This window comes from Schistocerca gregaria, unplaced genomic scaffold, assembly GCF_023897955.1.
Source record: "Schistocerca gregaria isolate iqSchGreg1 unplaced genomic scaffold, iqSchGreg1.2 ptg000769l, whole genome shotgun sequence".
Lineage (NCBI taxonomy): Eukaryota > Metazoa > Arthropoda > Insecta > Orthoptera > Acrididae > Schistocerca > Schistocerca gregaria.
Window position 1 is genome coordinate 264,591 of NW_026062139.1, and position 27,389 is coordinate 291,979.

The following is a 27,389-nucleotide window of genomic DNA, read 5'->3' on the forward strand; positions in this document are numbered from 1 at the left end:
CGCTCCTTTATGAGCGAAAGGCAAGGAGGTAAGTTGCAGTCGCAGAGCTGGTAGCAAAGTGTGCGGCAAGGTGGTCAGCAATGGCGGCAGCGTTCGTGCAGACAGCGCCGTCCAGGGAGATTCCATTGACACCCAGAGGGGTCTGGTAGCCATAAATCGGCCGGATGCAGGACCACACGAGCGAGGGGGAAACACAGGAGCCCAAGGATGAGAGATACCTCTCCCAGCACTCCTGCTTACACCGGGCAATAAGACGACGGGCCAAGGCACGTAGCCTCTTAAATGCGATGAGGGCCTCCAGAGACGGGTGCCGCTTATGACGCTGGAGAGCCTGCCTACGGTCGCGATTAGCGTCAGCAATCTCCGGCGACCATCGCGGGACAGCCATCCTCAGAAGGAGTCCAGAAGAGCGGGGGATGGCAGCCTCAGCCACAGAAATGATTGAAGTGGTCAAGACACGGACCACCTCGTCAATGTCACCATGTGGGGGAGAAGAAATGGTGGCAGTGGAAGTGAAAGCCAGCCAGTCAGCCCTGTTGAGAGCCCAGTGGGGCATGCACCCAGAAGAATGACACTGGGGCAGTGACAAATAGATGGGAAAATGGTCACTACCACACAGGTCAGGATGCACTCCCCAGTGGAGGGATGGGATAAGTCTGGGGCTGCAAAGAGAGAGATCGATGGCCGAGAATGAGCCACGGGCCATACTGAAATGCCTGGGAGCACCAGTGTTCAAGAGGCTAAGGTCGAGCTGAGCCAACACATTCTCCACGGTACGACCGCGGTCATCGGAGACAGTCCCACCCCATGGAGGCTTGTGGGCATTGAAATCGCCCAGAAGCAGCAATGGTGGCTGGGAGTTGAGCCATGTTGTGGGAGCTCCCCATCCAGAGGAATGAAAACAGAGCAAACGGTAATAGCTGGCGACATCTCTACCCTGACAGCGACTGCCTCTAAGACAGGCCACGCAGTTTTATAGTATCCCCGACACTGCGAAGGGCGGGGGTCCGCATTGCTGGAAACCAAGTTTCCTGCACGGCAATGCAGAGAACAGGGGAAACACTTAGAAGCATCCGGAGCTCAGGCAGGTGGCGGAAATTACCGCCGCAATTCCACTGGAGAATGGAAGCAGGAAGGGACTGGGAGGGCGTGAAGGCGACTAAGAGGCAGACGGCGCCTCAGAGCCAACGGCTGCCACTGGGGGAGCGTCAGCTGCGTCCATAGGAAAGGCCCCAGACGGTTCTGTGAGGGCGAGATCTGCGGCACAGGCGAGGATCTCCACCTCATCCCCAGAGCCAGAACTATGTACAGCAGGCAGTATTGAAACCACCAGAACGTCCTTCTTCTTGTACACATTCCGTTCCTTCTTCTCGTATCTGTCCTTTGGGTTAGAAGGATGGGAGAGCTTCTCTGAAGGAGCGGCGGAGGCTGACGACGACACAGAAGCCCTACGACCAGCAGGTGCCGAAACCTTCAGCCACTGGCTGACATCCGGCTGGGTAGGAGAAGAAGCGAAGGAAGGGAGAGCCCCGAAGGACCCCTTCCGCGAGAGAGGAACCAGCAGAGGCAACGCCTTCGGAGAAGTCGGGGGAGGGATCGAGCCCCCCGGTTTTTGAGCAGATGTCACTCCTGAAGTATGTGCAGGGGCAGTGACAGAAGATGGTTTGCCCCAACTGCTAAGGGGGCAACAGAGGAAGGCTTGCCCACAGACACTGGGGGGGGGGGGGGGGGGCGCACACAGAGATGCACGGCCAGAAGTGCCCACTGAAGGCAGCACAGGAGAAGCGACAACAGCCGCCCGCGAGGGCGACGATAATGTGGCTGCAGCATGAGAAGTTCGAAGAGGCACAGTATGCAACCTTTCAAATTTCAGTTTTGACTCCCCCCAAGTAAGCCGGTCCAGGGTCTTAAATTCCATTATTTTCCGCACCTTATGAAGAACAGGGCAGTCCACCGAGCATGGAGAGTGGTGTTCCCCACAGTTGGCACATACAGGCGGAGGCACACATGGAGAATCTGGACGAGAGGGGCGTCAATCTCGACATGTGGCGCTGGATGGGCAACGGGAGGACATATGCCCAAACTTCAAGCACTGGAAGCACCACATCGCGGGAGGGACGTTTGGCTTGACGTCACAACGGTAAACCATTACCTTGACTTTCTCTGGCAATACAGCACCCTCGAAGGCCAAGATAAAGGCACCGGTAGCCACCCTGTTAGTCTTGGGTCCTCTATGTACACGACGGACAAAATGCACACCACGTCATTCCGAGTCTGCTCTCAGCTCGTCGTCGGATTGTAACAATAGGTCACGATGGTAAATAATCCCTTGGACCATATTTAAGCTACTGTGGGGACTGACGGTAACAGGGACGTAACCCAGCTTATCACACAAGAGCAACGCCCGTGACTGGGCTGAGGAGGACGTCTTGAGCAGGATGGACCCATTCCTCATTTTAGACAACCCCACCACTTTCCCCAACTTATCCTCCACATGTTCCACAAAAAACAGAGGCTTTGTCATAAGAAAGGAGTCTCCATCAGTCCTGCTGCACACAAGGTATTGTGGTACGTAAGGCTCCGGCTTGGCACTAGATCTGCGTCCCTCCCACGGCGTAGCCAATGAGGGGAACGACTGAGGGTCGTATTGTGCAGCATCAAAGTCAACTCTGTATCGCTTAGAGACGCTGGTGACCGTGCGACCACCTGCTTAGTGTGATTTATTGCGCTTCATTACGCCACATCCGCCCAGACGCCACCTACTCCGAACAAGGGCTCTCCCCAAGGACGCCACCCAGCCAAAGCAACGGGTACCTGGCCGATATCCCATTGACTGGAGTCCCCGTGCCCCTGACAAAATGGGCACATACTCCTTGGCATGCATGGAGAGGAAATGGCTCTGGCATCTGCAGTGCGATCCCTGCGTGCTCAGGGGGCTACCACCAAGAGGGTACATGACGACCCCACCACAACGGACTAACTACCGTGCTGGATTTTAGGTGTTGAAATGGTCCACAGTTGTCATGGGCGCTAAGAAGGGGATTGCGCACAAGACGAGAAGGAGGCAACCCAGAAGACACTGGGTGTAAATCCCACCACACAACAATAGATAGCATGCAAGATTGTGTTGCACGATGGACCAATAGAAAAACTCCACGTAAGGCGTCCTTCCCAAATGGCACGCACTAACAACGGAAATTTTGAAAATTGGAGGTCAAACCCGAGAGCAGACCATCACATAGGGCCGAAACTTTTGAGACTCCTTTCAGTCGCCTCTTACGACAGGCAGGAATACCGCGGGCCTATACTTACCCCCGAACCCACACGGGGTGAGAGGCTTAGTCCCCAAAAACGAACCCCCATTGGTTCTGCTGGACACAAGGTATTGCGGTGAATCTGGCTAATGTCTGTCCGCAGCCCTGTATATCTCCCATGGCGTGGATAGGGAATCTAACGATTTGGGGTTATATGTCACAGCATTAAATTCTGTCTTACAACGTTTAGAGATGTTGGCGGTCATTCGCCCAGCGGACTGAAACTTCACCCTCTTCATTGAGGGGCATCCGCACTGATGCCACCCACTGCGACCAGGGGCTCTCTCCATTTGCGTCATCCAGCCACAGCAAAGGCCACCTGGCAGGATGGCCGTTGCCGGGAGTAGGGAGTACTGATGCCCAAGGGAGACGAGCATCTACCCTTTGGGTTACGTGGGGAGGTGTCAGCTAAGGCATCGTCAGTATGATGTTAGGGGGCTACAACTTAGAGGGTACATGACGAACACACCAAAACAGGCTGGTTACCGTGCTAGATTTTGGATGCCATGGGTAGTCCATAATGATTGTGGGTGCAGATGGTGACACACTAAGGGCGTTACGTACAATCCAACAGGTGTGTATGTCCAAAATGAAGGATGGAGCGTGCAGCGACGACACCAAGACAATAAAGTGTGCCAAGGTCTTGGGGCACAGAGGACTCAAGGTGCACCACGTGAGGTGTCCTTCCCCAAAAGACATGAAGTTCTGCTGAATTTGGAAAAATGGAGGTCAAACCACAATGGGAACCATCACATTAAAAGCTAAAACAGGTGAGACTCCTTTTATTCGAATCTTACGACAGGCAGAAATACTGTGGGTCTATACTTACCACCGAATCTGCAGGGGGACAGGTTCAGTTGTAATGCAGTGGGGTCCACCAAGCACATCTGGTGCAGTCATAACACATTACTGTCCACTTAGCCCATCAGGTGCGGTTGTAGGGCAACGATGTCAGCCAGCCCGTTAGGCTGTGCTGTCGGCCATGCACATAAAGTGCGGCCGGAAGGCGGTGCGTTCGGCCGGGCCCATCAGGAGCGGCCGAGATGCAGTGTGTTCGGCTGGGCCCATCATGTGCGGCCGAGATGCAGTGCGTTCGGCCGGGCCCACAAAGTGCAGACGAGAGGCAGTGCGTTCGGCCATGCCCACCAAGTGCAGACGAGAGGCAGTGCGTTTGGACAGGCCCATCAAGTGCTGACGAGAGGCAGTGCGTTCACAAAGGCCCATCAAGTGAAGACGAGAGGCAGTGCATTCACCAAGGCCCATCAAGTGCAGACGAGAGGCAGTGCGATCGGCCAGGCCTACCAAGTGCAGACGAGAGACAGTGCGTTCGGCCGGGCACACCAAGTGCAGACGAGAGGCAGTGCGTTCGGCCGGGCCCAATAAGTGCAGACGAGAGGCAGTGCATTAGGCCAGGCCCACCAAGTGCAGACGGGAGGCAGTGCGTTCGTCCATTCCCACCAAGTGCAGACGGGAGGCAGTGCGTTCGTCCATTCCCAGCAAGTGCAGACGTGAGGCAGTGCGTTCGGCCAGGCCCACCAAGTGCAGACGAGAAGCAGTGCGTTCGGCCAGGCACACCAAGTGCAGATGAGAAGCAGTGCGTTCGGCCAGGCCCACCAAGTGCAGACGAGAGTCAGTGCGTTCGTCCAGGCCCACCAAGTGCAGACGTGAGGCAGTGCGTTTGGCCATGCCCACCAAGTGCAGTCGAGAGGCAGTGCGTTCGGCCAGGCCCACCAAGTGCAGTCGGGAGGCAGTGCGTTCGGCCAGGCCCACCAAGTGCAGACGAGAGGCAGTGCGTTTGGACAGGCCCATCAAGTGCTGACGAGAGGCAGTGCTTTCGACCAGGTCCACCAAGTGCAGACGAGATGCAGTGCGTTCGGCCAGGCACACCAAGTGCAGACGAGAAGCAGTGCGTTCGGCCAGGCCCACCAAGTGCAGACGAGAGTCAGTGCGTTCGTCCAGGCCCACCAAGTGCAGACGTGAGGCAGTGCGTTTGGCATGCCCACCAAGTGCAGTCGGGAGGCAGTGCGCTCGGCCAGGCCCACCAAGTGCAGTCGGGAGGCAGTGCGTTCGGCCAGTCCCACCAAGTGCAGACGAGAGGCAGTGCGTTTGGACAGGCCCATCAAGTGCTGACGAGAGGCAGTACGTTCGACCAGGCCCATCGAGTGCAGAATAGAGGCAGTGCATTCGACCAGGCCCATCGAGGGCAGACGAGAGGCAGTGCGTTCGGCCATTCCCATCGAGTGCAGACGAGAGGCAGTGCGTTCGGCCAGGCCCATCGAGTGCAGACGAGAGGCAGTGCGTTCGGCCAGGCACATCAAGTGCAGTGTTGGGCAGTGCGTTCGGTCGGGCACATCAGGTATTGTCGTGAGGCAGTGCTGTCGGCAAAGCCCATCAGGTGCATTCGTGAGTTAGTGTGTTTGGCCAAGCCCATCAGGTGCAGACGAGACGCAGCGCATTCAGCAAGGCCCATCAGGTGCAGACGAGAGTGAGCGCGTTCGGTTAGGCCCATCAGGTGCAGACGAGAGTGAGCGCGTTCGGTTAGGCCCCTCAAGTGCAGACTAGAGGCAGCTCGTTCGGCCAGCCCTATCAAGTGCAGACGAGAGGCAGAGCGTTCGGCCAGCCCTATCAAGTGCAGACGAGAGGCAGCGCGTTCGGCCAGCCCTATCAAGTGCAGACGAGAGGCAGCGCGTTCGGCCAGCCCTATCAAGTGCAGACGAGAGGCAGCGCATTCGGCCAGGCCCATCAAGTGTAGACGAGAAGCAGTGAGTTCGGCCAGGCCCATCAAGTGCAGACGAGTGATAGTGCGTTCTTCCGTTCCCATCAAGTGAAGATGAGAGGCAGTGTGTTCGGCCGGGCCCATCAGGTGCAGTTGTGGGGCAGTGCGTTCGGCCGGGCCCATCAAGTGCAGTCGTGGGGTGGTGAGTTCGGCCGGGTCCATCAAGTGCAGTCGTGGGTCAGTGCGTTCGGCCGGGACCATCAAGTGCAGTCATGGTGCAGTGCGTTCGGCCGGGCCCATCAAGTGCAGTCGTGGGTCAGTGCGATCGGACGGGCACATCTTGTACAGTCGTGGGGCAGTGCTGTCACTAAAGCCCATCAAGGTGCAGTCGTGAGGCAGTGCGTTCGGCCAGGCCCACCAAGTGCAGACGAGTGGCAGTGCGTTCGGCCAGGCCCACTGAGTGCAGACGAGAGGCAGTGCGTTCGGCCAGGCCCATCAGGTGCAGACGATAGGCAGTGCGTTCGGCCAGGCCCACCAAGTGCAGACGAGAGGCAGTGCGTTTGGCCAGGCCCATCAGGTGCAGATGATAGGCAGTGCGTTCGGCCAGGCCCATCAGGTTCAGACGAGAGGCATTGCGTTCGGCCAGGCCCATCAGGTCCAGACGAGAGGCAGCGCGTTCGGTCAGGCCCCTCAAGTGCAGACGAGAGGCAGTGCGTTCGGCCAGCAGTATCAAGTGCAGACGAGAGGCGGCGCGTTCGGCCAGCCCTATCAAGTTCATACGAGAGGCAGCGCGTTCATCCAGGCACATCAAGTAGAGATGAGAGGCAGTGCGATCGGCCAGGCCCATCAGGTGCAGACGAGAGGCAGTGCGTTCGGCCAGGCCCATCAGGTGCAGACGAGAGGCAGTGCACTTGGAAAGTCCCATCAGGTGCAGACGAGAGGCAGTGCTTTCGGCCAGGCCCATCAGGTGTAAACGTGAGGCAGTGCAGTCGGCAAGGCACCTCAGGTTCAGACGCAAGGCAGTGCTGTCGGCAATGCACATCAAGTTCAGACGTAAGGCGGTGCTGTCGTCAAGGCACAACAGGTTCAGACGTGAGGCAGTGCTGTCGGCAAGGCACATAAGGTTCAGACGTGAGGCAGTGCTGTCAGCATGTCGGATCAAGTGCACTCAAAGCCAGTGCGTTCGGCCAGGCCCATCTAGTGCAGACATGAAGCAGTGCGTTCACCCAGGCCCAACAATTGCAGACGAGAGGCAGTGCGATCGGCCAGGCCCACCAAGTGCAGACGAGAGACAGTGCGTTCGGCCAGGCCCACCAAGTGCAGACGAGTGGCAGTGCGTTTGGCCGGGACCACCAAGTGCAGACGAAAGGCAGTGCGTTCGGCCGGTCCCACCAAGTGCAGACGAGAGGCAGTGCGTTCGGCAGGGCCCACCAAGTGCAGACGAGAGGCAGTGCGTTCGGCCGTCCCCACCAAGTGCAGACGAGAGGCAGTGCGTTCACCCAGTCGCAACAAGCGCAGATGAGAGGCAGTGCGTTCGGCCAGGCCCACCAAGTGCAGACGAGAGGCAGTGCGTTCGGCCAGCTCCACCAAGTGCAGACGTGAGGAAGTGCGTTCGGCAATGCCCACCAAGTGCAGTCGGGAGGCAGTGAGTTCGGCCAGGCCCACCAAGTGCAGACGAGAGGCAGTGCGTTTGGACAGGCCCACCATGTGCAGAAGAGAGGCAGCGCGTTCGGTCAGGCCCCTCAAGTGCAGACGAGAGGCAGCGCGTTCGGTCAGGCCCCTCAAGTGCAGACGAGAGGCAGCGCGTTCGGTCAGGCCTATCAAGTGCATACGAGAGGCAGTGCGTTCGGCCAGGCCCATCAGGTGCAGTCATGGGGCAGTGCGTTCGGCCGGGCCCATCAAGTGCAGTTGTGGGGTGGTGCGTTCGGCCGGGACCATCAAGTGCAGTCATGGTGCAGTGCGTTCGGCCGGGCCCATCAAGTTCAGACGTGGGTCAGTGCGATCGGCCGGGCACATCTTGTACAGTCGTGGGGCAGTGCTGTCACTAAAAGCCCATCAAGTTGCAGTCGTGAGGCAGTGCGTTCAAGTGCAGACGAGTTTCAATGCGTTCGGCCAGGCCCACCAAGTGCAGACGAGAAGCAGTGCGTTCGGCCAGGCCCAGCAAGTGCAGACGAGATGCAGTCTGATTGGCCAGGCTTACCAACTGCAGACTGAAACAGTGCGTTCGGCCAGGTCCACCAAGTGCAGACGAGAGGCAGTGCGTTCGGCCAGGCCCATCAGGTTCAGACGAGAGGCAGTGCGTTCGGCCAGGCCCATCAGGTCCAGACGCGAGGCAGTGCGTTCGGCCAGGCCCATCAGGTCCAGACGTGAGGCAGTGCGTTCGGTCAGGCCCCTCAAGTGCAGACGAGAGGCAGTGCGTTCGGCCAGCATTATCAAGTGCAGACGAGAGGCAGCGCGTTCGGCCAGCCCTATCAAGTGCATACGAGAGGCAGCGCGTTCATCCAGGCACATCAAGTGCAAACGAAAGGCATTGCGTTCGGCCAGGCCCATCAGGTGCAGACGAGAGGCAGTGCGTTCTGCCGTTCCCATCAAGTGAAGACGAGAGGCAGCGCGTTCGGCCATGCCAACCAAGTGAAAGAGGCAGTGCATACGGCCAAGCCAACCAAGTGAAAGAGGCAGTGCGTTCGGCCAGGTCCATCAGGTGCAGACGAGAGGCAGTGCGTTCCGCCAGGCCCATCAGGTGCAGACGAGAGGCAGTGCGTTCGGCCAGGCCCATCAGGTGCAGACGAGAGGCAGTGAATTTGGAAAGGCCCATCAGGTGCAGAGGAGAGGCAGTGCTTTCGGCCAGGCCCATCAGGTGTAAACGTGAGGCAGTGCAGTCGGCAAGGCACATCAGGTTCAGACGTGAGGCAGTGATGTCGGCAAGGCACCTCAGGTTCAGACGCGAGGCAGTGCTGTCGGCAATGCACATCAAGTTCAGACGTGAGGCGGTGCTGTCGGCAAGGCACATCAGGCTCAGACGTGAAGCAGTGCTGTCAGCAAGGCACATAAGTTTCAGACGTGAGGCAGTGCTGTCAGCAAGTCGGATCAAGTGCACTCGAAGCCAGTGCACTTGACGAGAGGCAGTGCGTTCTGGCCAGGCCCATCGAGTGCAGACAAGAGGCAGTGCGTTCGGCCAGGCACATCAAGTGCAGTCTTGGGACAGTGCGTTCAGTCGGGCACATCAGGTATAGTCGTGAGGCAGTGCTGTCGGCAAAGCCCATCAGGTGCAGTCGTGAGGCAGTGTGTTTGGCCAAGCCCATCAGGTGCAGACGAGAGTCAGCGCGTTCGGTTAGGCCCCTCAAGTGCAGACTAGAGGCAGCGCGTTCGGACAGAACTATCAAGTGCAGACGAGAGGCAGCCCGTTCGGCCAGCCCTATCAAGTGCAGACGAGAGGCACCCCGTTCGGCCAGCCCTATCAAGTGCAGACGAGAGGCAGCTCGTTCGGCCAGCCCTATCAAGTGCAGACGAGAGGCAGCGCGTTCGGCCAGCATTATCAAGTGCAGACGAGAGGCAGCGCGTTCGGCCAGCCCTATCAAGTGCATACGAGAGGCAGCGCGTTCATCCAGGCACATCAAGTGCAGACGAAAGGCATTGCGTTCGGCCAGGCCCATCAGGTGCAGACGAGAGGCAGTGCGTTCGGCCATCCCCACCAAGTGCAGACGAGAGGCAGTGCGTTCACCCAGTCGCACCAAGCGCAGACGAGAGGCAGTGCGTTCGGCCAAGCCCACCAAGTGCAGACGAGAGGCAGTGCGTTCGGCCAGCTCCACCAAGTGCAGACGTGAGGAAGTGCGTTCGGCCATGCAAACCAAGTGCAGTCGGGAGGCAGTGCGTTCGGCCAGGCCCACCAAGTGCAGACGAGAGGCAGTGCATTTGGACAGGGCCACCAAGTGCAGACGAGAGGCAGTGCGTTTGGACAGGCCCACCAAGTGCAGACGAGAGGCAGTGTGTTTGGACAGGCCCACCAAGTGCAGACTAGAGGCAGTGCGTTCGACCAGGCACATCGACTGCAGACGAGAGGCAGTGCGTTCGACCAGGCCCATCGAGTGGAGACGAGAGGCAGTGCGTTCGGCCAGGACCATCGAGTGCAGACGAGAGGCAGTGCGTTCGGCCAGGACCATCGAGTGCAGACGAGAGGCAGTGCGTTCGGCCAGGCCCATCGAGTGCAGACGAGAGGCAGTGCGTTCGGCCAATCCCATCAAGTGCAGACGAGACGCAGCGCATTCAGCAAGGCCCATCAGGTGCAGATGAGAGGCAGCGCGTTCGGTCAGCCCTATCAAGTGCTGACGAGAGGCAGCGCGTTCGGCCAGCCCTATCAAGTGCATACGAGATGCAGTGCGTTCGGCCAGGACCATCAAGTGCAGAGGAGAGGCAGTGCGTTTGGCCAGGCCCATCAAGTGCAGACGAGAGGTAGTGCGTTCGGCCAGGCCCATCAATTGCATTCGAGAGGTTGTGCGTTCTTCCGTTCCCATCAAGTGAAGACGAGAGGCAGTGTGTTCGGCCGGGCCCATCAGGTGCAGTCATGGGGCAGTGCGTTCGGCCGGGCGCATCAAGTGCAGTCGTGTGGCAGTGCGTTCGGCCGGGCCCATCAAATACAGTCGTGGGGCAGTGCGTTCGAACGGGCACATCAGGTACAGTCGTGGGGCAGTGCTGTCACTAAAGCCCATCAAGGTGCAGTCGTGAGGCAGTGCGTTGTTCCAGGCCCACCAAGTGCAGACGAAAGGCAATGCATTGGGCCAGGCCCACCAAGTGCAGACGAGAGGCAGTGCTTTGGGCCAGGCCCACCAAGTGCAGACGAGATTCAGTGCAATCGGTCAGAACCACCAAGTGCAGACGAGAGGCAGTGCGTTCGGTCAGAACCACCAAGTGCAGACGAGAGGCAGTGCGTTCGGTCAGAACCACCAAGTGCAGACGAGAGGCAGTGCGTTCGGTCAGAACCACCAAGTGCAGACGAGAGGCAATGCGTTCGGTCAGAACCACCAAGTGCAGACGAGAGGCAGTGCGTTCGGTCAGAACCACCAAGTGCAGACGAGAGGCAGTGCATTCGGCCAAGCACATCAAGTGCAGACGTGAGGCAGTGCGTTCGGCCAAGCACATCGAGTGCAGACGAGAGGCAGTGCGTTCGGCCGGGCCCATCAAGTGCAGACGTGAGGTAGTGCGTTCGGCCAGGCCCATCGAGTGCAGACGAGAGGCAGTGCGTTCGGCCAGGCCCATCAAGTGCAGATGAGAGGCAGTGTGTTCGGCCAGGCCCATCAAGTGCAGACGAGAGGCAGTGCGTTCGGCCGGGCCCATCAAGTGCAGACGAGAGGCAGTGCGTTCGGCCAATCCCATCAAGTGCAGGCGAGAGGCAGTGCGTTCGGCAGGGCCCATCAAGTGCAGACAAGAGGCAGTGCGTTCGGCCAAGCACATCAAGTGCAGAAGAGAGGCAGTGCGTTCGGCCGGGACCATCGAGTGCAGACGAGAGGAGTGCGTTCGGCCAGGCCCATCGAGTGCAGACGTGAGGCAGTGCGTTCGGCCAGGCCCATCGAGTGCAGACGAGAGGCAGTGCGATCGGTCAGGCTTACTAACTGCAGACAGAGGCAGCGCGTTCGGCCAGGCTCACCAAGTGCAGACGAGAGGCAGTGCGTAGCTCCAGGCCCACTAAGTGCAGACGAGAGGCAGTGCGTTGGGCCAGGTGCACCAAGTGCAGACGAGAGGCAGTGTGTTGGGCCAGGCCCACCAAGTGCAGAAAAGAGGCAGTGCGTTCGGTCAGGCCCACCAAGTGCAGAAGAGAGGCAGTGCGTTCGGCCAGGCCCACCAAGTGCAGACGAGAGGCAGCGCGTTCGGCCAGGCCCACCAAGTGCAGACGAGAGGCAGCGCGTTCGGCCAGGTCCACCAAGTGCAGACGAGAGGCAGTCCGTTCGGCCAGACCCACCAAGTGCAGACGAGAGGCGGTGCGTTCGGCTAGGCCCACCAAGTGCAGACGAGAAGCAGTGCGTTCGGCCAGGCCCACCAAGTACAGACGAGAGGCAGTGCGTTGGGCCAGGCCCACCAAGTGCAGACGAGAGGCAGTGGGTTCGACCAGGCCCACCAAGTGCAGACGAGAGGCAGTGCGTTCGACCAGGCCCACCAAGTGCAGACGAGAGGCAGTGCGTTCGACCAGGCCCACCAAGTGCAGACGAGAGGCAGTGCGTCGGCCATGCCAACCAAGTGAAAGAGGCAGTGCGTACAACCAAGCCAACCAAGTGAAAGAGGCAATGCGTTCGGCCAGGCCCATCAGGTGCAGACGAGAGGCAGTGCATTCGGCCAGGCCCATCAGGTGCAGACGAGAGGCAGTGCGTTCGGCCAAGCCCATCAGGTGCAGACGAGAGGCAGTGCGTTCGTCGAGGCCCATGAGGTGCAGACGAGAGACAGCGCGTTCGGTCAGGCCCCTCAAGTGCAGACGATAGGCAGCGCGTTCGGCTAGCCCTATGAAGTGCATACGAGAGGCAGCGCGTTCATCCAGGCACATCAATTGCAGACGAAAGGCAGTGCGTTCGGCCAGGCACATCAAGTGCAGACGAAAGGCAGTGCGTTCGGCCTTTCCAATCAAGTAAAGATGAGATGCAGTGCGTTCTGCCATGCCAACCAAGTGAAAGAGGCAGTGCGTTCGGCCAGGCCCGTCAGGTGCAGACGAGAGGCAGTGCGTTCGGCCAGGCCCATCAGGTGCAGACAAGAGGCAGTGCTTCCGTCCAGGCCCTTCAGGTGGAAACGTGAGGCAGTGCTGTCGGCAAGGCACATAAGGTTCAGACGTGAGGCAGAGCTGTCAGCAAGGCACATAAGGTTCAGACGAGAGGCAGTGCGTTCGGCCAGGCCCATCAGGTGCAGACGAGAGGCAGTGCTTTCACCCAGGCCCACCAAGTGCAGACGAGAGGCAGTGCGATCGGCCAGGCCCACCAAGTGCAGACGAGAGGCAGTGCGATCGGCCAGGCCCACCAAGTGCAGACGAGAGATAGTGCGTTCGGCCAGGCCCACCAAGTGCAGACGAGAGGCAGTGCGTTCGGCCGGGCCCACCAAGTGCAGACGAGAGGCAGTGCGTTCGGCTTGGCCCACCAAGTGCAGATGAGAGGCAGTGCGTTCGGCTGGGCCCACCAAGTGCAGACGAGAGGCAGTGCGTTCGGCCAGGCCCACCAAGTGCAGACGGGAGGCAGTGCGTTCGTCCAGGCCCACCAAGTGCAGACGTGAGGCAGTGCGTTCGGCCAGGCCCACCAAGTGCTGACGAGAAGCAGTGCGTTCGGCCAGGCCCACCAAGTACAGACGAGAGGCAGTGCGTTCGGCCAGGCCCACCAAGTACAGACGAGAGGCAGTGCGTTCGGCCAGGCCCACCGAGTGCAGACGAGAGTCAGTGCGTTCGGCCATGGCCACCAAGTGCAGACGAGAGGCAGGCAAGGCACACCATGTGCGGACGAGAGGCAGTGCGTTCGGACAGGCCCACCAAGTGCAGACGAGAGGCAGTGCGTTCGGCCATGCCCACCAAGTGCAGACGAGAGGCAGGCCAGGGACACCATGTGCGACGAGAGGTAGTGCGTTCGGACAGGCCCACCAAGTGCAGACGAGAGGCAGTGCGTTCGGACAGGCCCACCAAGTGCAGACGAGAGGCAGTGCGTTCAGCCAGGCCCACCAATTGCAGACGAGATGCAGTGCGATTTGCAAGGCCCATCAAGTGCAGACGAGAGGCAGTGAGTTCGGCCAGACCCATCAAGTTCAGACGAGAGGTAGTGCGTTCGGCCAGGCCCACCAAGTGCAGACGAGAGGCAGTGCGTTCGGCCAGGCCAACCAAGTACAGACGAGAGGCAGTGCGTTCGGCAAAGCCAACCAAGTGAAAGGGGCAGTGCGTTCGGCCATGCCAACCAAGTGAAAGGGGCAGTGCGTTCGGCCATGCCAACCAAGTGAAAGAGGCAGTGCGTTCGGCCTGGCCCGTCAAGTGCAGACGACAGGCAGTGCGTTCGGCCATGCCCATCAGGTGCAGACGAGAGGCAGTGCGTTCGGCCAGGCCCATCAGGTGTAAACGTGAGGCAGTGCTGTCGGCAAGGCACATCAGGTGTAAACGTGAGGCAGTGCTGTCGTCAAGGCACATCAGGTTCAGAAGTGAGGCAGTGCTGTCAGCAAGGCCCATGAAGTTCAGACGATAGGCAGTGCGTTCGGCCAAGCCCATCAAGTGCAGACGAGAGGCAGTGCGTTCGGTCTGGCCCATCAAGTGCAGTCGTGCGGCAGTGTGTTCGGCAAGGACCATCAAGTGCAGACGAGAGGCAGTGCGTTCGGCCAGGACCTATCAAGTGGAGACGAGAGGCAGTGCGTTCGGCCAGCCCTATCAAGTGCATACGAGACGCTGTGCGTTCGGCCAGCCCTATCAAGTGCATACGAGATACAGTGCGTTCGGCCAGCCCTATGAAGTGCATACGAGAAGCAGTGCAATCGGCCAGGCCCATCAAGTGCAGATGAGAGGCAGTGCGTTCGGCCAGGCCCATCAGGTGCAGATGAGAGGCAGTGCGTTCGGCCATGCCCATCAGGTGCAGACGAGAGGCAGTGCGTTCGGCCATGCCCATCAGGTGCAGACGAGAGGCAGTGCGGACGGCCAGGCCCATCAGGTGGAAACGTGAGGCAGTGCTGTCGGCAAGGCACATCATGTGTAAATGTGAGGCAGTGCTGTCAGCAAGGCACATCAGGTTCAGACGTGAGGCTGTGCTGTCGGCAAGGCACATCAGTTTCAGACGTGAGGCAGTGCTGTCAGAAAGGCCCATGAAGTTCAGACGAGAGGCAGTGCGTTCGGCCAAGCCCATCAAATGCAGACGAGAGGCAGTGCGTTCGGCCAGGCCCATCCAGTGCAGACGAGAGGCAGTGCAATCTGCCAGGCCCATCAAGTGCAGATGAGAGGCAGTGCAATCTGCCAGGCCCATCAAGTGCAGATGAGAGGCAGTGCGTTCGGCCAGGCCCATCAAGTGCAGATGAGAGGCAGTGCGTTCGGCCAGGACCATAAAGTGCAGATGAGAGGCAGTGCGTTCGGCCAGGCCCATCAACTGCGGACGAGAGGCAGTGCGTTCGGACAGGCCCACCAAGTGAAAGAGGCAGTGCGTTCGGACAGGCCCCCCAAGTGAAAGAGGCAGTGCGTTCGGACAGGCCCACCAAGTGAAAGAGGCAGTGCGTTCGGACAGGCCCACCAAGTGAGAGAGGCAGTGCGTTCGGACAGGCCCACCAAGTGAAAGAGGCAGTGCGTTCGGACAGGCCCACCAAGTGAAAGAGGCAGTGCATTCAGCCAGGCCCATCAATTGCAGACGAGTAGCAGTGCGTTCGGCTAGGCCCATCAATTGCAGACGAGAGGCAGTACGTTCGGCCAGGCCCATCATGTGTAGACGAGAGGCAGTGAGTTCGGCCAGACCCATCAAGTTCAGACGAGAGGTAGTGCGTTCGGCCAGGCCCACCAAGTGCAGACGAGAAGCAGTGCGTTCGGCCAGGCCCACCAAGTGCAGACGAGAGGCAGTGCGTTCGGCCATGCCAACCAAGTGAATGGGGCAGTGCGTTCGGCCATGCCAACCAAGTGAAGAGGCAGTGCGTTCGGCCTGGCCCGTCAAGTGCAGACAAGAGGCAGTGCGTTCGGCCATGCCAACCAAGTGAAAGAGGCAGTGCGTTCGGCCAGGCCCATCAGGTGGAAACGTGGGGCAGTGCTGTCAGCAAGGCACGTCAGGTGTAAATGTGAGGCAGTGCTGTCGGCAAGGCACATCAGGTTGAGACGTGATTCAGTGCTGTCAGCAAGGCACATCAGGTTCAGACGTGAGGCAGTGCTGTCAGCAAGGCCCATGAAGTTCAGACGAGAGGCAGTGCGTTCGGCCTGGCCCGTCAAATGCAGACGAGAGGCAGTGCGTTCGGCCAGGACCTATCAAGTGCAGATGAGAGGCAGTGCGTTCAAACAGGCCCACCAAGTGAAAGAGGCAGTGCGTTAAGACAGGCCCACCAAGTGAAAGAGGCAGTGCGTTCGGACAGGCCCACCAAGTGAAAGAGGCATTGCATTCAGCCAGGCCCATCAATTGCAGAAGAGTAGCAGTGCGTTCGGCCAGGCCCATCTGGTGCAGACGAGAGGCAGTGCGTTCGGCCAGGCCCATCAACTGCAGACAAGAGGCAGTGCGTTCGGATAGGCCCATCAACTGCAGACGAGAGGCAGTGCGTTCGGCCGAGCCCATCAACTGCAGACGAGAGGCAGTGCGTTCGGACAGGCCCACCAAGTGAAAGAGGCAGTGCGTTCGGCCAGGCCAACCAAGTGAAAGAGGCAGTGCATTCAGCCAGGCCCATCAATTGCAGACGAGTAGCAGTGCGTTCGGCTAGGCCCATCAATTGTAGACGAGAGGCAGTGCGTTCGGCCAGGCAAATCAAGTGCAGACGAGAGGCAGTTCGTTCGGCGAGACCCATCAAGTGTGGACGAGAGGCAGTGCGTTTGGCCAGCCCTATCAAGGTCATACGAGAGGCAGTGCGTACGGCCAGGCCCATCAAGTGCAGACGAGAGGTAGTTCGTTCGGCCAGGCCCATCAAGTGCTGACGAGAGGTAGTGCGTTCGGCCAGGCCCATCAAGTGCAGAGAAGAACCAGTGCGTTCGGCCAGTCCCACCAAGTGAAAGAGGCAGTGCGTTCGGCCATGCCAACCAAGTGAAAGAGGCAGTGCGTTCGGCCAGGCCAACCAAGTGAAAGAGGCAGTGCATTCGGCCCGGCCAACCAAGTGAAAGAGGCAGTGCGTTCAGCCAGGCCCATCAATTGCAGACGAGTAGCAGTGCGTTCGACCACACCCATCAAGTGCAGACGAGAGGCAGTGCGTTGGGCCAGGCCCATCAAGTGCTGACGAGAGGCAGTGCGTTCAGCCAGGCCCATCAAGTGCAGTCGTGGGGCAGTTCGTTCGGCCGGGCCCATCAAGTGCAGACGAGAGGTAGTGCATTCGGCCAGCCCTGTCAAGTGCATACGAGAGGCAGTGCGTTCGGCCAGCACTGTCAAGTGCATACGAGAGGCAGTGCGTTCGGCCAGCCCTGTCAAGTGCATACGAGAGGCAGTGGGTTCGACCAGGCCCACCAAGTGCAGACGAGAGGCAGTGCGTTCGACCAGGCCCACCAAGTGCAGACGAGAGGCAGTGCGTTCGACCAGGCCCACCAAGTGCAGACGAGAGGCAGTGCGTCGGCCATGCCAACCAAGTGAAAGAGGCAGTGCGTACAACCAAGCCAACCAAGTGAAAGAGGCAATGCGTTCGGCCAGGCCCATCAGGTGCAGACGAGAGGCAGTGCATTCGGCCAGGCCCATCAGGTGCAGACGAGAGGCAGTGCGTTCGGCCAAGCCCATCAGGTGCAGACGAGAGGCAGTGCGTTCGTCGAGGCCCATGAGGTGCAGACGAGAGACAGCGCGTTCGGTCAGGCCCCTCAAGTGCAGACGATAGGCAGCGCGTTCGGCTAGCCCTATGAAGTGCATACGAGAGGCAGCGCGTTCATCCAGGCACATCAATTGCAGACGAAAGGCAGTGCGTTCGGCCAGGCACATCAAGTGCAGACGAAAGGCAGTGCGTTCGGCCTTTCCAATCAAGTAAAGATGAGATGCAGTGCGTTCTGCCATGCCAACCAAGTGAAAGAGGCAGTGCGTTCGGCCAGGCCCGTCAGGTGCAGACGAGAGGCAGTGCGTTCGGCCAGGCCCATCAGGTGCAGACAAGAGGCAGTGCTTCCGTCCAGGCCCTTCAGGTGGAAACGTGAGGCAGTGCTGTCGGCAAGGCACATAAGGTTCAGACGTGAGGCAGAGCTGTCAGCAAGGCACATAAGGTTCAGACGAGAGGCAGTGCGTTCGGCCAGGCCCATCAGGTGCAGACGAGAGGCAGTGCTTTCACCCAGGCCCACCAAGTGCAGACGAGAGGCAGTGCGATCGGCCAGGCCCACCAAGTGCAGACGAGAGGCAGTGCGATCGGCCAGGCCCACCAAGTGCAGACGAGAGATAGTGCGTTCGGCCAGGCCCACCAAGTGCAGACGAGAGGCAGTGCGTTCGGCCGGGCCCACCAAGTGCAGACGAGAGGCAGTGCGTTCGGCTTGGCCCACCAAGTGCAGATGAGAGGCAGTGCGTTCGGCTGGGCCCACCAAGTGCAGACGAGAGGCAGTGCGTTCGGCCAGGCCCACCAAGTGCAGACGGGAGGCAGTGCGTTCGTCCAGGCCCACCAAGTGCAGACGTGAGGCAGTGCGTTCGGCCAGGCCCACCAAGTGCTGACGAGAAGCAGTGCGTTCGGCCAGGCCCACCAAGTACAGACGAGAGGCAGTGCGTTCGGCCAGGCCCACCGAGTGCAGACGAGAGTCAGTGCGTTCGGCCATGGCCACCAAGTGCAGACGAGAGGCAGGCAAGGCACACCATGTGCGGACGAGAGGCAGTGCGTTCGGACAGGCCCACCAAGTGCAGACGAGAGGCAGTGCGTTCGGCCATGCCCACCAAGTGCAGACGAGAGGCAGGCCAGGGACACCATGTGCGACGAGAGGTAGTGCGTTCGGACAGGCCCACCAAGTGCAGACGAGAGGCAGTGCGTTCGGACAGGCCCACCAAGTGCAGACGAGAGGCAGTGCGTTCAGCCAGGCCCACCAATTGCAGACGAGATGCAGTGCGATTTGCAAGGCCCATCAAGTGCAGACGAGAGGCAGTGAGTTCGGCCAGACCCATCAAGTTCAGACGAGAGGTAGTGCGTTCGGCCAGGCCCACCAAGTGCAGACGAGAGGCAGTGCGTTCGGCCAGGCCAACCAAGTACAGACGAGAGGCAGTGCGTTCGGCAAAGCCAACCAAGTGAAAGGGGCAGTGCGTTCGGCCATGCCAACCAAGTGAAAGGGGCAGTGCGTTCGGCCATGCCAACCAAGTGAAAGAGGCAGTGCGTTCGGCCTGGCCCGTCAAGTGCAGACGACAGGCAGTGCGTTCGGCCATGCCCATCAGGTGCAGACGAGAGGCAGTGCGTTCGGCCAGGCCCATCAGGTGTAAACGTGAGGCAGTGCTGTCGGCAAGGCACATCAGGTGTAAACGTGAGGCAGTGCTGTCGTCAAGGCACATCAGGTTCAGAAGTGAGGCAGTGCTGTCAGCAAGGCCCATGAAGTTCAGACGATAGGCAGTGCGTTCGGCCAAGCCCATCAAGTGCAGACGAGAGGCAGTGCGTTCGGTCTGGCCCATCAAGTGCAGTCGTGCGGCAGTGTGTTCGGCAAGGACCATCAAGTGCAGACGAGAGGCAGTGCGTTCGGCCAGGACCTATCAAGTGGAGACGAGAGGCAGTGCGTTCGGCCAGCCCTATCAAGTGCATACGAGACGCTGTGCGTTCGGCCAGCCCTATCAAGTGCATACGAGATACAGTGCGTTCGGCCAGCCCTATGAAGTGCATACGAGAAGCAGTGCAATCGGCCAGGCCCATCAAGTGCAGATGAGAGGCAGTGCGTTCGGCCAGGCCCATCAGGTGCAGATGAGAGGCAGTGCGTTCGGCCATGCCCATCAGGTGCAGACGAGAGGCAGTGCGTTCGGCCATGCCCATCAGGTGCAGACGAGAGGCAGTGCGGACGGCCAGGCCCATCAGGTGGAAACGTGAGGCAGTGCTGTCGGCAAGGCACATCATGTGTAAATGTGAGGCAGTGCTGTCAGCAAGGCACATCAGGTTCAGACGTGAGGCTGTGCTGTCGGCAAGGCACATCAGTTTCAGACGTGAGGCAGTGCTGTCAGAAAGGCCCATGAAGTTCAGACGAGAGGCAGTGCGTTCGGCCAAGCCCATCAAATGCAGACGAGAGGCAGTGCGTTCGGCCAGGCCCATCCAGTGCAGACGAGAGGCAGTGCAATCTGCCAGGCCCATCAAGTGCAGATGAGAGGCAGTGCAATCTGCCAGGCCCATCAAGTGCAGATGAGAGGCAGTGCGTTCGGCCAGGCCCATCAAGTGCAGATGAGAGGCAGTGCGTTCGGCCAGGACCATGAAGTGCAGATGAGAGGCAGTGCGTTCGGCCAGGCCCATCAACTGCGGACGAGAGGCAGTGCGTTCGGACAGGCCCACCAAGTGAAAGAGGCAGTGCGTTCGGACAGGCCCCCCAAGTGAAAGAGGCAGTGCGTTCGGACAGGCCCACCAAGTGAAAGAGGCAGTGCGTTCGGACAGGCCCACCAAGTGAGAGAGGCAGTGCGTTCGGACAGGCCCACCAAGTGAAAGAGGCAGTGCGTTCGGACAGGCCCACCAAGTGAAAGAGGCAGTGCATTCAGCCAGGCCCATCAATTGCAGACGAGTAGCAGTGCGTTCGGCTAGGCCCATCAATTGCAGACGAGAGGCAGTACGTTCGGCCAGGCCCATCATGTGTAGACGAGAGGCAGTGAGTTCGGCCAGACCCATCAAGTTCAGACGAGAGGTAGTGCGTTCGGCCAGGCCCACCAAGTGCAGACGAGAAGCAGTGCGTTCGGCCAGGCCCACCAAGTGCAGACGAGAGGCAGTGCGTTCGGCCATGCCAACCAAGTGAATGGGGCAGTGCGTTCGGCCATGCCAACCAAGTGAAGAGGCAGTGCGTTCGGCCTGGCCCGTCAAGTGCAGACAAGAGGCAGTGCGTTCGGCCATGCCAACCAAGTGAAAGAGGCAGTGCGTTCGGCCAGGCCCATCAGGTGGAAACGTGGGGCAGTGCTGTCAGCAAGGCACGTCAGGTGTAAATGTGAGGCAGTGCTGTCGGCAAGGCACATCAGGTTGAGACGTGATTCAGTGCTGTCAGCAAGGCACATCAGGTTCAGACGTGAGGCAGTGCTGTCAGCAAGGCCCATGAAGTTCAGACGAGAGGCAGTGCGTTCGGCCTGGCCCGTCAAATGCAGACGAGAGGCAGTGCGTTCGGCCAGGACCTATCAAGTGCAGATGAGAGGCAGTGCGTTCAAACAGGCCCACCAAGTGAAAGAGGCAGTGCGTTAAGACAGGCCCACCAAGTGAAAGAGGCAGTGCGTTCGGACAGGCCCACCAAGTGAAAGAGGCATTGCATTCAGCCAGGCCCATCAATTGCAGAAGAGTAGCAGTGCGTTCGGCCAGGCCCATCTGGTGCAGACGAGAGGCAGTGCGTTCGGCCAGGCCCATCAACTGCAGACGAGAGGCAGTGCGTTCGGATAGGCCCATCAACTGCAGACGAGAGGCAGTGCGTTCGGCCGAGCCCATCAACTGCAGACGAGAGGCAGTGCGTTCGGACAGGCCCACCAAGTGAAAGAGGCAGTGCGTTCGGCCAGGCCAACCAAGTGAAAGAGGCAGTGCATTCAGCCAGGCCCATCAATTGCAGACGAGTAGCAGTGCGTTCGGCTAGGCCCATCAATTGTAGACGAGAGGCAGTGCGTTCGGCCAGGCAAATCAAGTGCAGACGAGAGGCAGTTCGTTCGGCGAGACCCATCAAGTGTGGACGAGAGGCAGTGCGTTTGGCCAGCCCTATCAAGGTCATACGAGAGGCAGTGCGTACGGCCAGGCCCATCAAGTGCAGACGAGAGGTAGTTCGTTCGGCCAGGCCCATCAAGTGCTGACGAGAGGTAGTGCGTTCGGCCAGGCCCATCAAGTGCAGAGAAGAACCAGTGCGTTCGGCCAGTCCCACCAAGTGAAAGAGGCAGTGCGTTCGGCCATGCCAACCAAGTGAAAGAGGCAGTGCGTTCGGCCAGGCCAACCAAGTGAAAGAGGCAGTGCATTCGGCCCGGCCAACCAAGTGAAAGAGGCAGTGCGTTCAGCCAGGCCCATCAATTGCAGACGAGTAGCAGTGCGTTCGACCACACCCATCAAGTGCAGACGAGAGGCAGTGCGTTGGGCCAGGCCCATCAAGTGCTGACGAGAGGCAGTGCGTTCAGCCAGGCCCATCAAGTGCAGTCGTGGGGCAGTTCGTTCGGCCGGGCCCATCAAGTGCAGACGAGAGGTAGTGCATTCGGCCAGCCCTGTCAAGTGCATACGAGAGGCAGTGCGTTCGGCCAGCACTGTCAAGTGCATACGAGAGGCAGTGCGTTCGGCCAGCACTGTCAAGTGCATACGAGAGGCAGTGCGTTCGCCAGGCCCATCAAGTGCAGACGAGAGGTAGTGCGTTCGGCCAGGCCCATCAAGTGCAGACGAGAGGCAGTGCGTTCGGCCAGGCCCATCAAGTGCAGACGAGAGGCAGTGCGATCGGCCAGGCCCATCAAGTGCAGACGAGAGGCAGTGCGTTCGGCCAGGCCCATCAAGTACAGACGAGAGGCAGTGCGTTCGGCCAGGCCCATCAAGTGCAGACGAGAGGCAGTGCGGTCGGCCAGGCCCATCAAGTGCAGACGAGAGGCAGTGCGTTCAGCCAGGCCCATCTAGTGCAGACGAGAGGCAGTGCGTACGGCCAGGCCCATCAAGTGCAGACGAGAGGCAGTGCGTTCAGCCAGGCCCATCAAGTACAGACGAGAGGCAGTGCGTTCGGCCAGGCCCATCAAGTGCAAACGAGAGGCAGTGCGTTCAGCCAGGCCCATCTAGTGCAGACGAGAGGCAGTGCGAACGGCCAGGCTCATCTAGTGCAGACGAGAGGCAGTGCGTTCGGCCAGGACAATCAAGTGCAGACGAGAGGCAGTGCGTTCGGCCAGGACAATCAAGTGCTGACTAGAGGCAGTGCGTTCGGCCAGGACAATCAAGTGCTGACTAGAGGCAGTGCGTTCGGCCAGGCCAATCAAGTGCAGACGAGGGGCAGTGCGTTCGGTCACGCCCATCAAGTGCAGACGAGAGGCAGTGCGTTCGGCCAGGCCCATCAAGTGCAGACGAGAGGCAGTGCGTTCGGCCGCGCCCATCAAGTGCAGACGAAAGGCAGTGCGTTCGGCTAGTCCCATCAAGTTCAGACGAGAGGCAGTGCGTTCGGCCGGGCCCATCAAGTGCTGTCGTGGGGCAGTGCGTTCGGCCGGGCACATCAAGTGCTGTCGTGGGGCAGTGTTTTCGGCCGGGCACATCAAGTGCTGTCGTGGGGCAGTGTTTTCGGCCGGGCCCATGAAATGCAGACGAGAGGCAGTGCGTTTGGCCAGGCCAATCATGTGCAGACGAGAGGCAGTGCGTTCGTCCAGGCCCATCAAGTGCAGACGAGAGGCAGTGCGTTCGTCCAGGCCCATCAAGTGCAGACGAGAGGCAGTGCATTCGGCCGCGCCCATCAAGTGCAGACGAAAGGCAGTGCGTTCGGCCGGTCCCATCAAGTTCATACGAGAGGCAGTGCGTTCGGCCGGGCCCATCAAGTGCAGACGAGAGGCAGTGCGGTCGGAGAGGCACATCAAGTGCAGACGAGAGACAGTGCGTTCGGACAGGCCCATCAAGTGCAGACGAGAGGCAGTGCGTTGGGCGAGGCGCATCAAGTGCAGACGAGAGGCAGTGCGTTCGGACAGGCCCATCAAGTGCACAAGAGAGGCAGTGCGTTCGGCCAGGCCCATCAAGTGCAGACGAGAGGCAGTGCATTCGGCCGCGCCCATCAAGTGCAGACGAAAGGCAGTGCGTTCGGCCGGTCCCATCAAGTTCAGACGAGAGGCAGTGCGTTCGGCCGGGCCCATCAAGTGCAGACGAGAGGTAGAGCGTTCGGCCGGGCCCGTCAAGTGCAGACGAGACGCAGTGCGTTTGGCCGGGCCCATCAAGTGCAGACGAGAGGCAGTGCGTTCGGCCAGGCCCATCAAGTGCTGTCGTGGGGCAGTACGTTCGGCCGGGCACATCAAGTGCTGTCGTGGGGCAGTGTTTTCGGCTGGGCCCATCAAGTGCTGTCGTGGGGCAGTGCGTTCGGCCGGGCCCATCAGGTGCGTTCGTGGGGCAGTGCTGTCGGCAAGGCCCATCAGGTGCAGACGTGAGGCAGTGCTGTCGGCAAGGCCTATCAGGTGCAGACGTTAGGCAGTGCTGTCGGCAAGGCCCATCAGGTGCAGACGTGAGGCAGTGCGTTCGGACAGGCCCATCAAGTGCAGACGAGGGGCAGTGCGTTGGTCGAGTCCCATCAAGTGCAGAAGAGAGGCAGTGCACTCGGCCAGCCCCATCAAGTGCACACGAGAGGCAGTGCGTTCGGCCAGGCCTATCAAGTGCAGTCGTGATCAGTGCGTTTGGCCAGGCTCATCAAGTGCAGACGAGAGGCACTGCGTTCGGCTAGGCCCATCAAGTGCAGACGAGAGGCACTGCGTTCGGCTAGGCCCATCAAGTGCAGACGAGAGGCACTGCGTTCAGACAGGCCCATCAATTGCAGACGAGAGGCAGTGCTGTCTGCCAGGCCCATCAAGTGCAGACGAGAGGCAGTGTGTTCGGCCAAGCCCATCAAGTGCAGTCGCGTTCAGTGCGTTCGGCCAAGCCCATCAAGTGCAGTCCCGATCAATGCGTTCAGCCAGGCCCATCAAGTGCAGTCGCGATCAGTGCGTTAGGCCAGGCCCATCAAGTGCAGTCGCGATCAGTGCGTTCGGACAGGCCCATCAAGTGCAGATGAGAGGCAGTGCGTTCAGACAGGCCCATCAAGTGCAGACGAGAGGCAGTGCGTTGGGCGAGGCCCATCGAGTGCAGACGAGAGGCAGTGCGTTCGGCCAGGCCCTTCGAGTGCAGACGAGAGGCAGTGCGTTCGGCCAGGCCCATCGAGTGCAGACGAGAGGCAGTGCGTTCGGCCAGGCCCATCGAGTGCAGACGAGAGGCAGTGCGTTCGGCCAGGCCCATCGGGTGCAGACGAGAGGCAGTGCGTTCGGCCAGGCCCATCGAGTGCAGACGAGAGGCAGTGCGTTCGGCCAGGCCCATCGAGTGCAGACGAGAGGCAGTGCATTGGGCCAGGCCCATCAAGTGCAGACGAGAGGCAGTGCGGTCGGCCAGGCCCATCAAGTGCACACGAGAGGCTGTGCATTCGGCCAGGCCCATCAAGTGCACACGAGAGGCTGTGCGTTCGGCCAGGCCCATCAAGTGCACACGAGAGGCTGTGCGTTCGGCCAGGCCCATCAAGTGCACACGAGAGGCTGTGCGTTCGGCCAGGCCCATCAAGTGCACACGAGAGGCTGTGCGTTCGGCCAGGCCCATCAAGTGCACACGAGAGGCTGTGCGTTCGGCCAGGCCCATCAAGTGCACACGAGAGGCTGTGCGTTCGGCCAGGCCCATCAAGTGCAGTCGCGATCAGTGCGTTCGGCCAGGCCCATCAAGTGCAGTTGTGGGGCTGTGTGGTCGGCCATGCCCATCAAGTGCAGTCATGAGGCACTGCTTTCGGCGAGGTCCATCAGATCTGGTAGTGACAGAGTAGAGTTGGCCAGGCTCATTAGATGTAGTCCTGTGGTTGGACAAGCCAGCCCCATCAGTTACAATCAGAAAGGCCAATCAGGCGATTCCGTGTAGTCATCCAGGCCTATGATATGTGGTCGTAATGAAGTGGGGTCATCTTAGCCCAACAGGTGTGGCCTTGAGGAAATACGGTCCGCCAGCCGCATGAGGTTCAGTCGTGTGGCAGGGCTGTCAGCATGGCCCATCAGGTGCAGTCGTGAGGCAGTGCTGTCGTCAAGGCCCATCAGGTGCAGTCATTAGGCAGGGCTGCCGGCAAGGCCCATCAGGTCCAGTCGTGAGGCAGTGCTGTCGGCAAGGCCCATCAGGTGCAGTCGTTAGGCAGTGCTGCCGGCAAGGCCCATCAAGTGCAGACGTTAGGCAGTGCTGCCGGCAAAGCACATCAGGTGCAGACGTGAGGCAGTGCTGTCGGCGATTCCCATCAGGTGCAGACGTGAGGCAGTGCAGTCGGCGATTCCCATCAGGTGCAGACGTGATTCAGTGCTGTCGGCAAGGCCCATCAGGTGCAGACGTGAGGCAGTGCGTTCGGACAGGCCCATCAAGTTCAGACGAGGGGCAGTGCGTTGGTCGAGTCCCATCAAGTGCAGAGGAGAGGCAGTGCGTTCGGCCTGGCCCATCAAGTGCAGAGGAGAGGCAGTGCGTTCGGCCTGGCCCATCAAGTGCAGTCAAGAGGCAGTGCGTTCGGCCAGGCCCATCAAGTGCAGTCGAAGGCACTGCGTTCGGCCAGGCCCATCAAGTGCAGTCGAAGGCACTGCGTTCGGCCAGGCCCATCAAGTGCAGTCATGAATCAGTGCTGTCGGCTAGGCTCATCAGGTGCAGACATAAGGCAGTGATATCGGCAAAGCCCATCAGGTGTAGACGATAGGAATGAGGTCGTGAGCCAGTGCTGTCACCCTAACCCAAGAGATTCAATCGTGAGGCAGTGCTTTCACCCTGGCCCATTTGATTCAATCGTGAGGCAGTGCTGTCAGCCTGATCCATGAGGTGTGATTATGAGTCAGTGCGGTCGGCTAGGCCCATCGTGTGCTCTCATCAGGCAGTGAGGTCGCTCAGGCCCATCGGGTGCTGCCGTGAATCAGTGCAGTTGGCCAGGCCCATCAAGTGCAGTCGAGTGCCAGTGCGTTCTACCAGGCGCATGAAGTGCACTCGAGAGGCAGTGCGTTTGGCCAGGCCCATCATGTGCAGTCAAGAGGCAGTGCGTTCGGCAAGGACCATCATGTGCAGTCAAGAGGCAGTGCGTTCGGAGAGGCTCATCTGGTGTGGTTGTGAGGAAGTGTGGTCATCCAGGCGAATTGGGTGGGGTCGTAAAGTAGCGGTAAGCCAATCCTTATCAGGTGCGGTCGAGAGGCAGTGCAGTCGGCCAGGCCTATCAGGTGCAGTAGTGAGGCAGTGCTGTCAGCAAGGCCCATCAGGTGCAGTAGTGAGGCAGTGCTGTCAGCAAGGCCCATCAGGTGCACTAGTGAGGCAGTGCTGTCAGCAAGGCCCATCAGGTGCAGTAGTGAGGCAGTGCTGTCAGCAAGGCCCATCAGGTGCAGTAGTGAGGCAGTGCTGTCAGCAAGGCCAATCAAGTGCTGTCTCGAGGCAGTGATTTTGGCAAGGACCATCAGGTGCAGTCGTGAGGCAGTGCTGTCGGCAAGGACCATCAGGTTCAGTTGTGAGGCAGTGCTGTCGGCAAGGCAGTGCTGTCGCCCTGGCCCAACACATTCAATCGTGAAGCAGAGCTGTTGGCCAAGCACATCATGGGCGGACATGAGGCAATGTGGTCGGCCAGGCCCATCGTGTGCTGCCATCAGGCAGTTTGGTCCGCCAGGCCCATCAAGTGCCGTTGTGAGGCAGTGTGGTCGGCCAGGCCATCAAGTCCAGTCATGAGGCAATTCTTTCTTCCAGTACAATCAGATCCGGTAGTGACACAGTGGAGTTGGCCAGGCCCATAATGTGTAGTCGTGTGGTTGGATCGGCCATCCCCATCAGGTACAGTCAGAAAGGCAAATCGGACGATTCCGTGTGGTTGTCCAGGCAAATGAGGTGTGGTCGTAATGAAGTGGGGTCATCCAAGCCCATCAGGTGTGGCCTTGAGGCAGTACTGT

General features: G+C 59.8%; 5 protein-coding genes across 5 annotated transcripts; all 5 read left to right on the forward strand.

Annotated features, from left to right (window-relative positions):
- Positions 1-4,357: 4,357 nt before the first annotated feature.
- LOC126321785 (polysialoglycoprotein-like) lies at positions 4,358-5,803 on the forward strand. The gene has a single exon (XM_049994218.1). It carries the CDS (start codon positions 4,358-4,360, stop codon positions 5,801-5,803), a length of 1,446 nt encoding a protein of 481 aa, XP_049850175.1.
- Positions 5,804-7,064: 1,261 nt separating this feature from the next.
- On the forward strand, positions 7,065-7,679 carry LOC126321786 (uncharacterized). The gene has a single exon (XM_049994219.1). It carries the CDS (start codon positions 7,065-7,067, stop codon positions 7,677-7,679), a length of 615 nt encoding a protein of 204 aa, XP_049850176.1.
- Positions 7,680-11,292: 3,613 nt separating this feature from the next.
- Positions 11,293-12,297, forward strand: LOC126321787 (synapsin-1-like). Its single transcript, XM_049994220.1, has one exon. The coding sequence runs from the start codon at positions 11,293-11,295 to the stop codon at positions 12,295-12,297; it is 1,005 nt and encodes a 334-aa protein (XP_049850177.1).
- A 7,530-nt stretch (positions 12,298-19,827) lies between these two features.
- Positions 19,828-22,865, forward strand: LOC126321788 (uncharacterized). The gene is made up of 2 exons (XM_049994221.1): positions 19,828-20,112; positions 22,086-22,865. The coding sequence occupies exons 1-2, from the start codon at positions 19,828-19,830 to the stop codon at positions 22,863-22,865; spliced, it is 1,065 nt and encodes a 354-aa protein (XP_049850178.1).
- A 165-nt stretch (positions 22,866-23,030) lies between these two features.
- On the forward strand, positions 23,031-23,861 carry LOC126321789 (nuclear pore complex protein Nup98-Nup96-like). The gene has a single exon (XM_049994222.1). The coding sequence runs from the start codon at positions 23,031-23,033 to the stop codon at positions 23,859-23,861; it is 831 nt and encodes a 276-aa protein (XP_049850179.1).
- Positions 23,862-27,389: the final 3,528 nt, after the last annotated feature.

What these genes read in the sequence shown, in the direction of transcription:
- LOC126321785 (XM_049994218.1), top strand. Translation starts at nt 4,358, where the DNA reads ATGCAGTGTGTTCGGCTGGGCCCATCATGTGCGGCCGAGATGCAGTGC.
- LOC126321786 (XM_049994219.1), top strand. Translation starts at nt 7,065, where the DNA reads ATGCACATCAAGTTCAGACGTAAGGCGGTGCTGTCGTCAAGGCACAAC.
- LOC126321787 (XM_049994220.1), top strand. Translation starts at nt 11,293, where the DNA reads ATGAGAGGCAGTGTGTTCGGCCAGGCCCATCAAGTGCAGACGAGAGGC.
- LOC126321788 (XM_049994221.1), top strand. Translation starts at nt 19,828, where the DNA reads ATGCAGACGAGAGGCAGTGCGTTCGGCCAGGCCCATCCAGTGCAGACG. An exon ending in CCCACCAAGTGAAAGAGGCA is followed by an intron (nt 20,113 to 22,085) that starts GTGCGTTCGGAC and finishes TGCGTTCGCCAG; the next exon opens with GCCCATCAAGTGCAGACGAG.
- LOC126321789 (XM_049994222.1), top strand. Translation starts at nt 23,031, where the DNA reads ATGCAGACGAGAGGCAGTGCGTTTGGCCAGGCCAATCATGTGCAGACG.